The sequence below is a fragment of the Strongylocentrotus purpuratus genome, unplaced genomic scaffold, assembly GCF_000002235.5.
Source record: "Strongylocentrotus purpuratus isolate Spur 01 unplaced genomic scaffold, Spur_5.0 spur5_scaffold_18, whole genome shotgun sequence".
In the NCBI taxonomy this organism is placed as follows: Eukaryota; Metazoa; Echinodermata; class Echinoidea; order Camarodonta; family Strongylocentrotidae; genus Strongylocentrotus; species Strongylocentrotus purpuratus.
In genome coordinates, this window is record NW_022145603.1 from 13727622 (window position 1) to 13743527 (window position 15906).

General features: G+C 39.4%; 1 protein-coding gene across 1 annotated transcript; it reads left to right on the top strand.

Moving 5' to 3' along the window:
• The first annotated feature begins 5498 nt into the window (after positions 1 to 5498).
• LOC115925437 lies at positions 5499 to 14085 on the top strand. The gene is made up of 2 exons (XM_030989249.1): positions 5499 to 5663; positions 6347 to 14085. The coding sequence occupies exon 2, from the start codon at positions 6474 to 6476 to the stop codon at positions 11937 to 11939; it is 5466 nt and encodes a 1821-aa protein (XP_030845109.1). The 5' UTR covers positions 5499 to 5663; positions 6347 to 6473; the 3' UTR covers positions 11940 to 14085.
• The last annotated feature ends 1821 nt before the right edge of the window (positions 14086 to 15906 follow it).

Here is a 15906-nt window from a genome sequence, read left to right on the forward strand (position 1 = left end):
TCTTTAACACTATGCACGTGGCTTTAAGACTAATGGATTCGTCGGATTAGTATACGGATAAGCGGCTAATCTATCAAACCTGCGCGGCCAGATTTTGTTCTTCAAAGGTAGATTTTGGTTTGGATTTGGATAACGTTAACGTTAAGACTTTGATTTTGGCCGCCCCTTTCCGAATTTTTTCATTTGCACCACCATACATAGATTGCAAACGGGAGCACGTCAATGGATAAGTAACTTTCAGGGATTATTCTCGGCAATCTGATAATTCGTATAATACCTGTCCCCATTTCATTAAAGAAAAAGATAGAGAACAAACGGAGACAAGGGAGAAGAAGTGAAGGATAGATGGAAAGGGTGGGGAAGAGAAGCTACCCTGCAATTTTTTTCTTCCAAACAGATTATCCATTCTTTAGCACATTAAAAGTTCATTGCAATTTAGTCATTATAAGCAGAAATGTTAATCTTTACTAAAACTTTCCATTTAGAATCTTAAATAAAAGTGAACAAAATAAATAATAGAGTTGATACATTACATTTCCTCACACTTAACAGAGTGTCTAATTTGCGATTCTAGGGCATGAGCAAAGAGCATTGATATCATGATGATTTATATCATATTTTGATAATAGACTCATGATTTGAACTACTCATAGGTAGAAAAGCTGCAATTTCTAGCATTTTAGGATCCTAATACAAGGACTGCACAGGTAGTGTGAAGAAAAATGGGCACAAAACAATTTACCGATAGCATGAGCACAGTCACTCTCTCTGTAAGCACAGACGGGAAGGGGGGGGGGGGGGTCGAAGGGGCAGCCCCCTGCTTGCATAACATGTAAAATTATAATGTTATCTAATGTATCCAAGGAAGCCTCGTCAGCAACAGTCATGTTCTCCCTGAAAGTCCTGCAATCATTATTATCCCAGCAATTGCCAGGTACCCATTTACACATGGATGGAGAGTGGCAGATGTAGATCAGTGTCTTGCTAAAGGACATTATTCCCGGGCTATGATTCGAACCCTCAACCCTTTGATTGAGTTACAAGTGAATGAACTACGATACCACGACCCCTCACAAATCACTGACATTTGCTATATCATCAGGAAACCAGTAATTCTTTACTGGGGGGGGGGGGGGCGGAGAATAGAAGATCAGAACGAGGGCACACGCCCCTCTTATAGTAGTGTCGAGATAGATAATCCCTATAAATTATTTCCTTATGTAAAAGCTTTCGATGGACAGATTACAACAGAATGATTTTAATTCACTTGACGATCTGTCATTTGCGTATAGGCCTATATATTTGAGACGATAATAAGGACTGTATTGGTAGAGAAATGTGTCCGATTCCACCACATGAGAGAGAAAAAAAACTGTCAGCGTCTGAGGAAAATATTGCAAGCCACGTAATCATTGTATTTGCAAATTGATAGATATTCAAAAGATAGAAATACATCTGTAATTATTCGTTGTTTATTACTTTCGCTATTTGTGTTTACAATCTAAAAAGAAAATGTTGGATCACCTTTTAAAAGAGCAATCAATTTAGTCTGACTTTTTGAAAATGTGATCCATCCTCAGCCATTTTAAACTATAACGTAACGTTTTAGTTTTAAGGAATATGCATAAAGACATCGAATAAACAATGAACCCATTCTATTCACCATTTTCTCCCTTTTTAAAATAAATTATAATCATCTTCCCACTTTTATCACCTAAATGATATCCTGCATGTATGAAGTACGTGTTAAAACAATAAACCGACATGATGAAGGGTATGCTGTTCAAGCGTATTCATTTCGAAGGTTCTTCTGTAAGATGAACTTATGGATGGATATCACTTAGTGGATCACTGTCTTGTAACAAAGGCCCTACAGGGGTTAATTTGTACTACAAGTCCAACTTGGATAACACGCCAACTGGTACAAGCATTGAATTCTTACCGCAAGAGGTTTAGAGAGAAAACGAAAGGAAAATGTATACCATCTTACAAGGTGCACAATCTGATAACGGAAAAGAACCGAATTACAGAGTGTACAAGGACAGATTAAAGGCTTTCAATGAAAATAGGAACATTCCCTTGCAGGAGAATTAAAAAGGGACAAAGAGAATTCAAGAATAGAAGGAGATGTGAGTTTTGTTAAGGAACAAGAGGGGATTACCAGGGGTGCAAAGACAACTCTGGAGGGGTGTTAGATACCAATCGGCTACCAAGGTAGAGATGGTGACGTGATCAATTATTGATTGGCGTCGATTCAAGAAATGGGTCATTGAATATACCTGGTGTCAGAACTCTGATTATATATCTGAGCATGATTTAGGTAAACTGGTTAAAAGGCTAAGTGTAAATTAATTTAATGGTTGAATTTATTGCCCCCGGTAATTTCAGTGTTAACTTTATCTCTCTGAGGCTCTGTGTCTCCCTGTGTCTCTGCCTCTCTGTCTCTCCCTCTCTATGTTTTGGTAAGATACACTCAACTGCAGCAAGATTGGGGGGGGGGGGGGGCGATATATTGTTATGATTGATTTTAAGTTGATATATATATATATATATATATATGTTAATTTGTTTCAAATGGAAATCAATAAAATCCCTGTGGAGGGAAAAATATGGGAGAAAAAAATTAAGATGATGTTTACCTGGTGTCAGAACTCTGATTATATATCTGAGCATGATTTAGGTAAACTGGTTAAAAGGCTAAGTGTAAATTAATTTAATGGTTGAATTTATTGCCCCCCGGTAATTTCAGTGTTAACTTTATCTCTCTGAGGCTCTGTGTCTCCCTGTGTCTCTGCCTCTCTGTCTCTCCCTCTCTATGTTTTGGTAAGATACACTCAACTGCAGCAAGATTGGGGGGGGGGGGGGCGATATATTGTTATGATTGATTTTAAGTTGATATATATATATATATATATATATATATATATATGTTAATTTGTTTCAAATGGAAATCAATAAAATCCCTGTGGAGGGAAAAATATGGGAGAAAAAAATTAAGATGATGTTTATCTTGTTTGCCCTGGGCGGTATTTAAAGAATATGTTTTTTTTATGTTAAGATTTTCTACAAATGCAACAAACGAATTTAAAGACTAAAGAAACCAATTCAATTTTGATGACACATCGCTAAACTATGCCCCCTCCATTCGCGACAAGGATGCCCCTTCCTTTTGAGCTATTAAGAGACATCACATGAATTACTGTGCAGTTGTAAAGTACTGTGTAATCTGATAATCTTATCTACTTAGGTGATTTAATAATGAATTCACCACTTCACCTCAATCAGATTCTAAAAAGACAAATCTGCTTCAAAGCGGATAAACACGCGTGCGCTCAAAACCATAAATCAAAGAAAAGTAAATTCCTAGTTTCTCGAGCTTAACCAAAAAGTTCAGTCCACTTTCATCGGCACGAACTAGAATAATGCTATCCAAAAGTAAGAACATTCCGCAACTTTTCAAAAAAAGATTTACATTCTTTGAGTGGTACATTTCCTTAAACAATCTGCATATTTTCATAAAAAAGTCAGATTTTGTTGGATTTGTATCTTGGATGAAAGCCCCTTCCCTATCAATCGTTATCCTCTTTCTGGTATGCGCGTGGGGGAAATACTTTCGCCTAAGTTCCTAAGAAGTTTATTTTAAAGAGATAAGAAGTGGCGTGCGACGAGGAAAGAGAGGGGGAAACATGAACGACTAAAGGAGGGGGAAATCACGAAACAACGTCCCTAGATTCTTGGAATCCATACGAATGACAAACACTGATTAGAGGCTTGTGTTCAATCGCTTTCATCTGCTAGAAAGAAAGAAAAATCTCCCAATATAATAATTATAATGTATACAAAAGGGAAAAATGCGTTCCCTATATTTCAACAAGTTTTATTATCATTATTATTATTATTGCATATTTCTCCCTTTTTCGGTCTCCTTATGCTGTTATAGGTGATTAAATGTTATGAAAAACATTTAAATATTTCCTTATCCAGTATCATGATTGTCCATGCAAAAAGGATAAAGGTTGTGGATTCGATATACGTCTTTTTCCTTTTTAACTTAAATTTCCAAACGATCCGTTATAATTTATTTTCTCGGTACGTCATGAAACAGAAAATTAAAGGAATAATTTAACATTTTTTGTCAGTGTGTTCTGCAATCAACAATCTCCATTATCCCTGAAAATTATTTGAATTTATTTAGCTTCTTCATTGATCTATTTTCTATCATTAATTACTTATTTATCATTAATTACTTATTTATCATTAATTTCTTATTTATACCTTGTTAATTTGTACAAGAAAGGAAATAACGAAAATAGTAAAATCTAAAATCTCTGTTCTTTGTCATCGCAATCATCTTGTCAAGAGATGGCGACATTTGCGCCGAAGGAACAGCAATTTTTCCAAATGGTGTACTTATATAAAGTGAACCTTTTCAAGATGGAGAGAACAAAACAAACACTGAAGAAGGGAGAGTGAGAAAACGTGTTTGTGTCTGTGTATTAAAGAGAGAGAGAGATAGAGAATGAGAGAGAGAATGAGAGAGAGAGAGAGAATGAGAGAGAGAGAGAGAGAGAAAAGAGAGAGAGAGAGAGAGAGAGAGAGAAAGAGAGAGAGAGAAATGGGGTGGCGAGAGACAGAAAGAGAGTAACTGAAGATAGAGAGAAAAAATTGCAGAGAAGTAGATGGTAAAAAAGAGACAGAGTATGAAGACATGGAAAGGGGGAGAGAGCTTGAGCTATATAACAAAATAGGGGAGAGAGAGAGAGATCGAGAACAATAAAGAACAGAAGAATAGAGTCACAGAAATGTTGCAGGAAGAAGAGCTAAAGAGACTGAGAGAGGGAAAGAGAGAGAGAGAGAGAGAGAGAGAGAGAGAGAGAGAGCGAGGAAGAAAAACGAGAGAAAACCTGTCTTTCAAAACGATTCCCCCACTCTCGTTATTTGCTTTTTATACAATGATGTTAGTGTTACAATAAATCTGTTTAACTATGATGCTTTTCTTCCTTTGACCATTGACTGAAGAAAGAAAATCACCTTAAAAATCGAGACAAGAACAATTAAAAAACAGATTATCAGTGTTCCAATTCAGATAAACAACCGATTACAAGTTAATGCCCAGGATAATTCATTTGATCTGCAAACTAGAACAAAACAGATAAACAGATTGCGTTGGAAACCTATCTCATAGAGTGCAAAAGCATTAAGAGATTAACATGGTTTCAATTGTCCGACTCAATAATGTAGCTGTGGGACTATAAAGACTAAAAGAAAATAGGAGTTGTCTAAAGTATGCTTTGATGCGTTGGAATGAGGAAATGTGTGATCTGCTTTATTCAATACTGATGATTTGATTTAAAGATGGAAAGACAGAGAGAGAGAGAGAGAGAGAGAGAGAAGAAAGAGGAGGTAGAAGAAGAAGAAGAAGAGGAGGAAGATAAAGGAGAACAAAAGAAAAGAAGGGAAGGATGATAAGAACAAGGAGAACAAGAAAAAGAATGTAAGATTTAGAAAGTTTTCTGTCATGACGTCGGTTCAGATTAACCATAATTTCATTTGGTCGTAAGAGGGCGTTTGTAGTTCGCCAGCCTAAAAGTCACGAAATTTGAAATGTTTTGTGGACAGTGATTCCATCAGTAATCCCCGACAATCGAGACAAGCCCAATGTTGTAAGTACTATAAAGCTGTTATTTGTATAAATCAATCTTTAATTGTTTGTATGAGGCCAAAAATGGCACAAGATATAAATCTAGTTTTCTGTAATTTTAAGATGAAAAGTACGTTAAAATGTTGTCTGTGCATGTAGCACCACATATAGACAAACGTAGGATGACGTGTGTGAATGCACAATTTGTGCATATATCAGTTTGTGTTGAGGATAATCTAGATTTGTGTGTAATGAGTGATGATAATTGACATGAAACAAAGAGTATGAATTGTTTTCCTTGGTTATAAAGAATGTCAAGGGTGTAGAAGCAAATAGGAATTTAGTTCAGGAACCAAGTAAAGAGTGTAAGATAGAGGCAGGAAATAAAGCTGGTCGAGGGTTTATTTGCGTATGACGTTAACCTACAAGATAGTCTAGAGAGGTATGATTTGTAAGGGTTATATTTGTAAACAAAGGTAGAATTTGAGACAGTTCATTAGAATAAGATAAATGAGGCAGTTATACAGTTTGTGTTTGCACAAGTGAGCTTTACTCACATAGTTTATTCTTGAAGGTTTTCTTTACTCAGTTATGCATATTAAGGTCATTTATGGCAAGCTAGATGTGCGATACAATAGATGTTTGTTTATTCATGTGAATTTGTACACATGCTTATGATTGCTTGTTTGTTTATTGATATTACAGATGAACTGCATTTTATGCACGTATCTCAACTTGGATGTCGTCGTCCTTTCTTTAAGCCTACTGTTGGGGTCACTTCAGCAGAATTTAACGTCACACAAAGTTCATAACAGCTTTAGCATTCGTCACCATGAGTCAAGTAGGTGTTGATGATGTCAATCCAGAGGATTCTGCAAGTCAGGTTGGGAAGAGTTCCACCACGTCATCTGGACTTAGGACCAGGGCCAAGAGGGCTGCAATAGCAGCAGAATTAGCAGTTCTTCAGGAAGAACAAGAGATAGAACTCGAAGAAATACGCCTTAAGCAAAGGAAGGCTAAGTTACTCTTACGTGCCAAGCTCAGCGCAGCAGAGGCAGAAGAAGACGTGTATGAGCAACACAGGAGTGGCAGTAAGGTGTCGAGTATAGGGAATAGGAGTTCCAGTCAGCAGAATGTCAAGCAGGTGCATGAAAGTGCAGAGCATGCTACGGAACATCATCATCATGTCAGCAATCATGATGTCAAGGAACCTGCGCTCCTACAAGAGACTATTCCTTTTCCAGCTCAGCAAATGGCTTCATCTCCCATTTCAGGTCAAGCTTATCAACCACGAGACGACCGAGAATTTTATCTGCAGACCCAAGTTCAGCAACAACGATGGTTGGAAGCTATCAGTCTGGCTAATGTAGAGATGATGAAGTTTGATGGGAGTCCTTTGCACTTCCATGAATTTATGATGTCGTTCGACAACTTAATTGGTCGATCTTCACTCGATAGTGGGACAAAACTTATGAAGTTATATCATTGCTGTGAAGGAGAAGTTAAGGGCATCATACAGTGCTGTATGGTCATGGAACCACTGTATGGGTACCAACGAGCCAGAGAGCTGTTGGTGGAACGCTTTGGCAGCAAGTACAAGATAGGAGAAGCCTGGATCAAACGTATAACCACTGGTCCAATCTGCCATGCGAATGACCGGAAGGGGCTGCAGAAGTTTGCAGATGAGTTGAAGATCAGCATGGAAACTCTTCGAGCAATGGATCTACTGCAGGAAATTAGTAGTCAGAGAGAGTTGCTGAAGGTGGCTGAGAGACTTCCATATTACCTTAAAGGTAGATGGTTAAAGTTGGTGAGAGACATCAGACAGCAGGAGCGTTCTCCCGATATCTCGGACATGGCAAGGTTTGTCTCCAACGCTGCTGAGGAAGCCAATGATCCTGTCTTTGGAGATCTGACAGCAACAACAAAAAGAGTTGAAACTTCAAACCCAGCTTTCAACAAGAAGAGTACAAGAAGTAACTACATGTACGCTACAGAGGTAACAGAAGTAGCAGTCAACCTGAAGTGCCTGAAGTGTAGGCAAGAACATTCCTTGTTTGGGTGCGACAGTTTTAAATCCATGGCACCCGAGATGAGATTTCAGTTTGCTCAGGACAACAGACTATGTTTCAACTGCCTGCAATCTGGCCACACCAGTAGGTTTTGCAGATTGAATAGAAGATGCTCAGTACAAGGATGCCAGAGGAAACACACAAAATTTCTCCATTTTGCACAGGATGCATCTTCATCTGCAGGAAGGATGACAACGACACAGGCTCCAGTTGAAACCCAGAACAACGAAGTCCATCAAGTCCAGAATGGGTTCGTTAAGAAGTGTGTCACAGGGGCCGGAAGGTGTGTGCTTCCCATTGTTCCAGTGAGGGTTAGAGCTCAAGGAGAGAATGTATTTGTGAATACATATGCACTGTTGGATTCTGGTTCAACCAGTACATTTTGTACAGCCACTTTGGCCAGAGAACTCAATGCTACTGGAAGGAAGCAAAGTTTAAGCCTGACAACACTGGAGAAGCGTAATAGCCCCATAGAGACCTCAGTGATTAGTCTGATTGCAGACACGGGACCAGATACAGACTGTGTGAAGCTACCCTGTGTGTATACCAGAGACGCCATTAATATCAGAGACACACACATTGCCAATGTGGATGACATTTCAGGATATCATCACTTAGAAGGAATCAACCTCCCGATCATTGAACGACATGAAGTTGGACTGTTGATAGGGCAGGATTCACCTGAAGCCTTGATACCTATCGAGGTGAGACGAGGACAGCATGGCCCTTATGCTGTTAGGACCAAATTGGGTTGGTCAGTGAGTGGACCTGTAGGTTCCAGTTCAGATGGTGTACCCAAAGCTACATCTAGCTTCATTGACAGTAATGATAGACTGGAGGAACAAGTCAGCCAATTCTGGAAGATCGAAGCTACAGATGTGCTTAAGAAAGACAAGGCAGTGTCAGTCAATGACAAGAAGGTAATGGAAATATGGGAGAGGGACATCCAGCGGGAAGGTGCACATTTCCAACTACCGGTGCCCTTCAGAAGGAGACCACCTAACTTGCCTGATAACAAGTGGAGTGCAGAACAGCGTTTGAAATCGTTGGCAAGGAGATTGCAAAGAGATCAAGCAATGTATGTGAAATACAAACAGGGCATAGAGGATCTCCTCAGGAAAGGCTATGCAGAGGAAGTTAGTGAGGAGACTAGGCAACCCAAGGACACCCCTGTTTGGTATTTGCCCCACCATCCAGTCTTGAATCCCCAAAAACCAGACAAGATGCGAATCGTGTTCGATTGTGCGGCCAAGCACCAAGGGGTATCTTTGAATGATGCAGTGTTACAGGGGCCGGACCTTATCAACAATTTGATGGGAGTTTTGCTTAGATTCCGCCAGCAACCAGTAGCACTCATGTCAGATATAGAGGCAATGTTCCACCAAGTGAGGGTACCTCCAGAAGATCGAGACGTGTTGAGATTCTTGTGGTGGAAGGACGGAGACTTCAACAAGGAACCGCTGGTCTACCGGATGTGCGTCCACCTCTTCGGAGGTACGTGGAGCCCAAGTGTGTGCAGCCATGCACTTCGTCAGACAGCAAGAAACGGTGATGGTAATGGTAAAGTGGAAGCATCTAAGGCCATTCTCGAGAACTTCTATGTGGACGACTGCCTGGTGTCAGTTGAGAATGAAGAAACAGCGGTGAAACTTGCTGCGGACTTGATGGTCTTGCTCAGTGAAGGAGGCTTCAGATTAACCAAATGGGTCAGTAACAACCCATTTGTCCTGCAATCCATACCAGAAGAAGAGAGAGCTAAAGATGTGAGGGGTCTGGATCTCAATCATGATGCTCTTCCAGTCGAGAGAGCACTTGGAATCAGCTGGGATGTAGAAACTGATTGTTTGCTGTACAAATTTAGACCCAAGGACAAACCCCAAACCAGGAGGGGTATCTTGAGTGTTGTATCTTCCATCTACGACCCTCTCGGTTACGCCAGTCCTTTCATCCTAAAGGCTAAGATGATCTTGCAGGAACTAACCAGACTTAAACTTGCATGGGATGAGGAGATTCCAAGCAAGGAAATAGAGAGATGGAATGAATGGTTACAGGAACTACCCAAGATGACTGAATTCCAGGTCAACAGATGCATCAAACCACACGACTTTGGCAAGGTAGCAGAGTATAAGCTACATCACTTTGCAGATGCTTCAGAGAAAGCCTATGGAGTCGTTTCCTACCTGCGGATGAAGGATGTTGAGGGTCAGGTGCACTGCAGCATACTATTTGCAAGGTCACGTCTTGCACCCCTGAAGAGGATGACAATCCCACGGCTTGAACTGATGGCGGCTACACTCTCTGTCACTATAGACAGTATGATACAACGGGAATTGGATCTGCCGCTCCAAGAGTCAGTGTTTTGGACTGACAGTTCAATAGTACTTCATTATGTGAAGAATGAGGATAAACGTTTCCATACGTTTGTAGCAAACAGAATTACAACCATTCATGAGGGATCTGAACCAAGGCAGTGGCGACATGTTAACACTGATGTCAATCCAGCCGATGATGCCTCGCGTGGACTGACAGCTGAGGAATTGACTGGACGATGGAAAGAAGGGCCAAAATTTTTGTGGTCAGAAGAATGCGATTGGCCTAAAAGCTTGACAGTGAATGAGTCTAGCTTAGAGCATGACCCAGAGGTAAAGCAAGACAAGACTGGAGTGTTTGCTGCAGCCGAATCTGAAGTCAAGGCGACAGATAGACTCCTTGAAAGTTACTCGTCCTGGTTCCGGCTGAAGAAAGGTATTGCATGGATCCTGAAGGTCAAGGAGTGCTTGAGAAGAAAGGCACGCAAAGATATGAATTTACTGGATATGAAGCAGCCAGTAACAGTTGATGAGATGACTGTAGCTGAAGAAGCAATTGTCAGATACGTTCAGCAACAGACCTATGCTGAGGAGTACAGAGTCTTACAGCAAAATAAGACTGCACAACGGTCACCCACTCGAATAGCAAAATCCAGCCCACTATCTAAATTGAGCGTGAAACTCACAGACGAAGGATTGATATGTGTTGGAGGAAGACTACACAATGCACCACTAGAAGAGCAGACAAAACACCCAGTGATTTTGCCTTCCAAGCATCATGTAGTACAGCTTTTGGTGAGACATTACCACATTATGTGTGGTCACTCAGGGAAGGAGTATGTGCTATCCCTACTCAGACAACGATTTTGGATAATCAGAGGGAGGTTAGCAGTTCGTCATGTACTACACAAGTGTTTCACATGTAAACGTCAACGTGCAAAACCAGTGGAACAGAAGATGGCAGATTTGCCGGCAGATAGAGTGGTACCAGAAAAACCTCCATTCAGTAACGTGGGAGTTGACTGCTTTGGCCCATACATGGTGAGACAAGGAAGGAGCTCTGTGAAGAGATATGGATGTATATTCACTTGTCTGGTTATAAGAGCAATACACATAGAGGTACTGCATTCATTGGAGACGGATTCATTTCTGAATGCCCTTCAGAGATTTATTTCACGCAGAGGACAACCAGAGATTATCAGATCCGACAATGGTACAAATTTCATAGGTGCTGAACGTGAACTGAGGGAGGGATTGAAACGATGGAACCAGGAGAAGATCCACGATAATCTCCTTCAACAAGGAATTGATTGGAAATTCAATCCACCGAGAGCATCCCATATGGGTGGATCATGGGAAAGACAAATCAGAACTACGAGAAAGGTCTTGAATGCAGTCATGAAGCAGCAGGTTCTGAATGATGAGGGCTTAACGACTCTTATGTGTCTAGTAGAGGCAATTATCAATGGGCGTCCACTCACCATAACATCTGATGACGCAAGGGATGCAGAGCCTCTCACACCAAATCATCTGCTGCTCCTGAGGTCAAAAAATGCTCTACCACCTGATGTGTTCCAGAAACATGATCTGTATGGACGTCGACGCTGGCGGCAGATTCAATACCTGGCAGACTTATTTTGGCGCAGGTGGGTGAAGGAATACCTACCTTCCTTACAACAGCGGCAGAAGTGGCTGAAAGAGACGAGAAATCTGGAGGAAGGTGACATCGTGCTGATTATCGACAATCTGCCGAGGAACAAGTGGTTGACGGGAAGAGTAATCGAAACCTATCCTGGGAAGGACAAGCTCGTCCGATCGGTGAAGCTGAAACATAGCACCGGTATCCTAGTCAGGCCTGTGCAGAAACTATGTCTTTTGGAAGAAGCAGATAGCGTATTGGTGAACCACAGCGACTAATTGGAGCATTCATTTCTTATGTGAGATAATTATATTGATGCACGGTGAATTAAACGTGCGAGGTGAGAGCCTAGCGCCGCCTCTTGTGAATTTTGTGTCGCAATTTTCCTGATCCGTGACGAGCGTAAGATCCTGATCATCATGTTTCAGTTTTGGAAGAAGCAAAGAGCGTAAATTGGTGAACCGTGGAGAGCGATCTCAATTTAAATGGATCCACAGCGAAGAACGACTAAATTGGAGCATTAGTTTCTTATGTGAGATAATTATATTTGATGCACGATGAATTAAACGTGCGAGGTGAGAGCCTAGCGCCGCCTCTTGTGAATTTTTTATGTCGCGATTATCCTGATCCGTGACAAGCGAAAGATCCTGATCATCATATTCAAGTTAGACTGACGTCGACGCAAGACAGAACTCGTTTACAGCAACAAACTTGTTTAAGCGCAAGAAATTGATAAAAACAGTCCTCAGACTTTATACAAGACTATTTGCGGTAACATTGTGCCCTTGAGGTAAATCGGGCACGTTATATTTGAGGACAGTGGACTCTACTCTTGAAGAGTAATAAACATTTCAGCCTTGTTATAAACTATGTCATATTATGTTTATTAGTCAATACTTGAAGAAAGACTATAATGGACTTCAGAATACATGTATTCATTTCAGTATTGAACTGAGACTATTGCTGAAAGATTTTTTTTTGTTTTTTTTTGTTCGAACGATATTCATACGTAATTTCTTACATGTTTTTTCCTAAGAGCAGGAGTTAAATATTTGACCACTACAAATGAGAATCATTTGTCATGATAACATGTTATTTGGTCAATGCATGAGCATACAAATATGTAGTGTCTAGTTCAAGTTGAAACTGTAAAGAACCGAATTGTGTTGATATTTGATGCATAGACCCAAAAGAGGATATTTGATATGAAGGGGATAGTTGAACTAAAGTTTTGTATACCGGAAGTAAATTGACAATTTACTCAAGATTGCGAATGATGAGAAAGTTTAATCACAGAAGCACCATTTTCTGAATTTGAAAATCATTTTTTGTGTGTAACCCTGTTGTACTATAGTGGTGGGCTACTGAATTTTGCTTGAAAACTCACAAAAAAGGGGGTTTAGTTTCAAGAATCGAGTACTGAAATACACAGTTCTGAGTAGTTAGCAGCTCTAGTGCATAGAGGTACATGTAGAATCATTATGTTTGAGCTGATATATTTCGTATTTTCCTTTGGTAATTCACTAGATAACTCAAAGTGTGTAAGGAATGTCAAGGACTTTAACAATCCTTGTTATTGTTATTTGCTACAGAGTGTCAACAATTGTGTTGAGATTTAGTTAATGTGTACTCTATTAAGGCAACTGATCGTTTTGCCCAATGTTACTTTAATTGACCTGTCGGTATACATTTTTAGACGACAAGTGTTTGTTGTGTATAGGCTATAAATTCACCCTAAAGGCATTTACTGTAATGTACTACATTGTGTAAATGAAATTAATGGAATGTGCTATGCAGAGTTGAGTGTAAATTCTGAATGTTTAGTTGTGTTTTATTAACAGAAAAGTTAGACAATTTGAATGGAAGTTGAAGTTATTTGGATAAATGCTTTGCTGTGGCTACGCATTTAAGGGGCCGGGATGTAAGATTTAGAAAGTTTTCTGTCATGACGTCGGTTCAGATTAACCATAATTTCATTTGGTCGTAAGAGGGCGTTTGTAGTTCGCCAGCCTAAAAGTCACGAAATTTGAAATGTTTTGTGGACAGTGATTCCATCAGTAATCCCCGACAATCGAGACAAGCCCAATGTTGTAAGTACTATAAAGCTGTTATTTGTATAAATCAATCTTTAATTGTTTGTATGAGGCCAAAAATGGCACAAGATATAAATCTAGTTTTCTGTAATTTTAAGATGAAAAGTACGTTAAAATGTTGTCTGTGCATGTAGCACCACATATAGACAAACGTAGGATAACGTGTGTGAATGCACAATTTGTGCATATATCAGTTTGTGTTGAGGATAATCTAGATTTGTGTGTAATGAGTGATGATAATTGACATGAAACAAAGAGTATGAATTGTTTTCCTTGGTTATAAAGAATGTCAAGGGTGTAGAAGCAAATAGGAATTTAGTTCAGGAACCAAGTAAAGAGTGTAAGATAGAGGCAGGAAATAAAGCTGGTCGAGGGTTTATTTGCGTATGACGTTAACCTACAAGATAGAGAGGTATGATTTGTAAGGGTTATATTTGTAAACAAAGGTAGAATTTGAGACAGTTCATTAGAATAAGATAAATGAGGCAGTTATACAGTTTGTGTTTGCACAAGTGAGCTTTACTCACATAGTTTATTCTTGAAGGTTTTCTTTACTCAGTTATGCATATTAAGGTCATTTATGGCAAGCTAGATGTGCGATACAATAGATGTTTGTTTATTCATGTGAATTTGTACACATGCTTATGATTGCTTGTTTGTTTATTGATATTACAGATGAACTGCATTTTATGCACGTATCTCAACTTGGATGTCGTCGTCCTTTCTTTAAGCCTACTGTTGGGGTCACTTCAGCAGAATTTAACGTCACAAAGAAGAAGAATGAAGAGGAGAATAAGAGAGATTTAGGAAGAGAAAGTAAAGATAATTTAAGGAGGATAAAGTCGGAGAGCAGAGAGAGAAGGAAGGAAGTGAGGAAGAGAGAGAAAGAGAGAGAGAGAGAGAGAGAGAGAGAGAGGGGGGGGGGGGGGGGGGGAGGGAGATGATAGAAAAATGAAAGAGGCGGGAAACATGTTAAAATCAGTTATGAATTAACGTCAGTTTCTGTAAATAAGTCTTGTCCAGAATTACTTAGGTTCCTTGAGATGTGCATTGCAACACGGAACTGGTGATGTCTGTCATTGATGTCATACTGTTAATATGTTAATGTGTGCAAAAGTGTGGTAGAACAGTTAATGTAGCAAAAGGTAATACACATCACAGTTAGCCTAAATCAACATAACATCGCTAAAACACAATTTTCCTGTTTTAACTCAGAAGGATGCAGTTTATTGCATTTACAACCAAAAAAAGATCAATATACACTCCAGTTTCCTACTCTTTTGCTTTCTCTCTTGCTAACAGTCTCGTACATGTATGACATGAAAGAAAGGCAACACACATATTGTATAGTTTATAATGCAGAATACATTCCTGCATTTTAATGTCATTTTGAACAAGATCTTGTCAGCTGAGAGCCAGAAGGGCATTATTATTTATTAAAATACATTATGAGTTAACACCCTTCTCGCTCTCAAAGGAGGATATACACAGTTCGCTATAGAAAAAAGTATAGAGTTCTGCTCGGAGTACAAGAAAAAATACAATTGTCCTACTTATTAATATAGCTGTGGGACTACACGAATATAGGTGTTGTTTTTTACCTTATTTCTTGTATATTTATGTGAGGTTCACTATATACATGTATGGACAGTGATCAAGCCTATGTGAATCTGTATGTGAGAGGAATGCTACAAGTTAGCCTTAGGATAAACAGCCTCTAATAACAGGGGAAGATTTTATCAAGCAAACATAGAAGATTGACTAAGTGAACACATCCTTCTATTCAAAGCACATTTGGAATAATTAACCATCTTATTACTAGCCCCTTCACTAATATAATTTCATTTCAAATGTACTCAAAATGATTAATATGTCTACCCTTAATGCCTCAGTCACACCTTTGTGTATTTGGCTTGCATATTGCTTTGTAAATTTTATGGCAAGACGTTTTAACATTTATTCCTATTTCTTGATATCAAGAAATGATTTTCTGTTGGAAAGCAAAGGTAATTCTAGATATCAAGAAATAGGAATAAATGTTAAAATGGCTTGCCATAAATATGCAGCAATACGCAAGCCAAATACGCAAAGGTGTGACTGAGGATTTAGAACTACAGATTGCAATGATTCATGCATGAACAAGAGAGGGCCC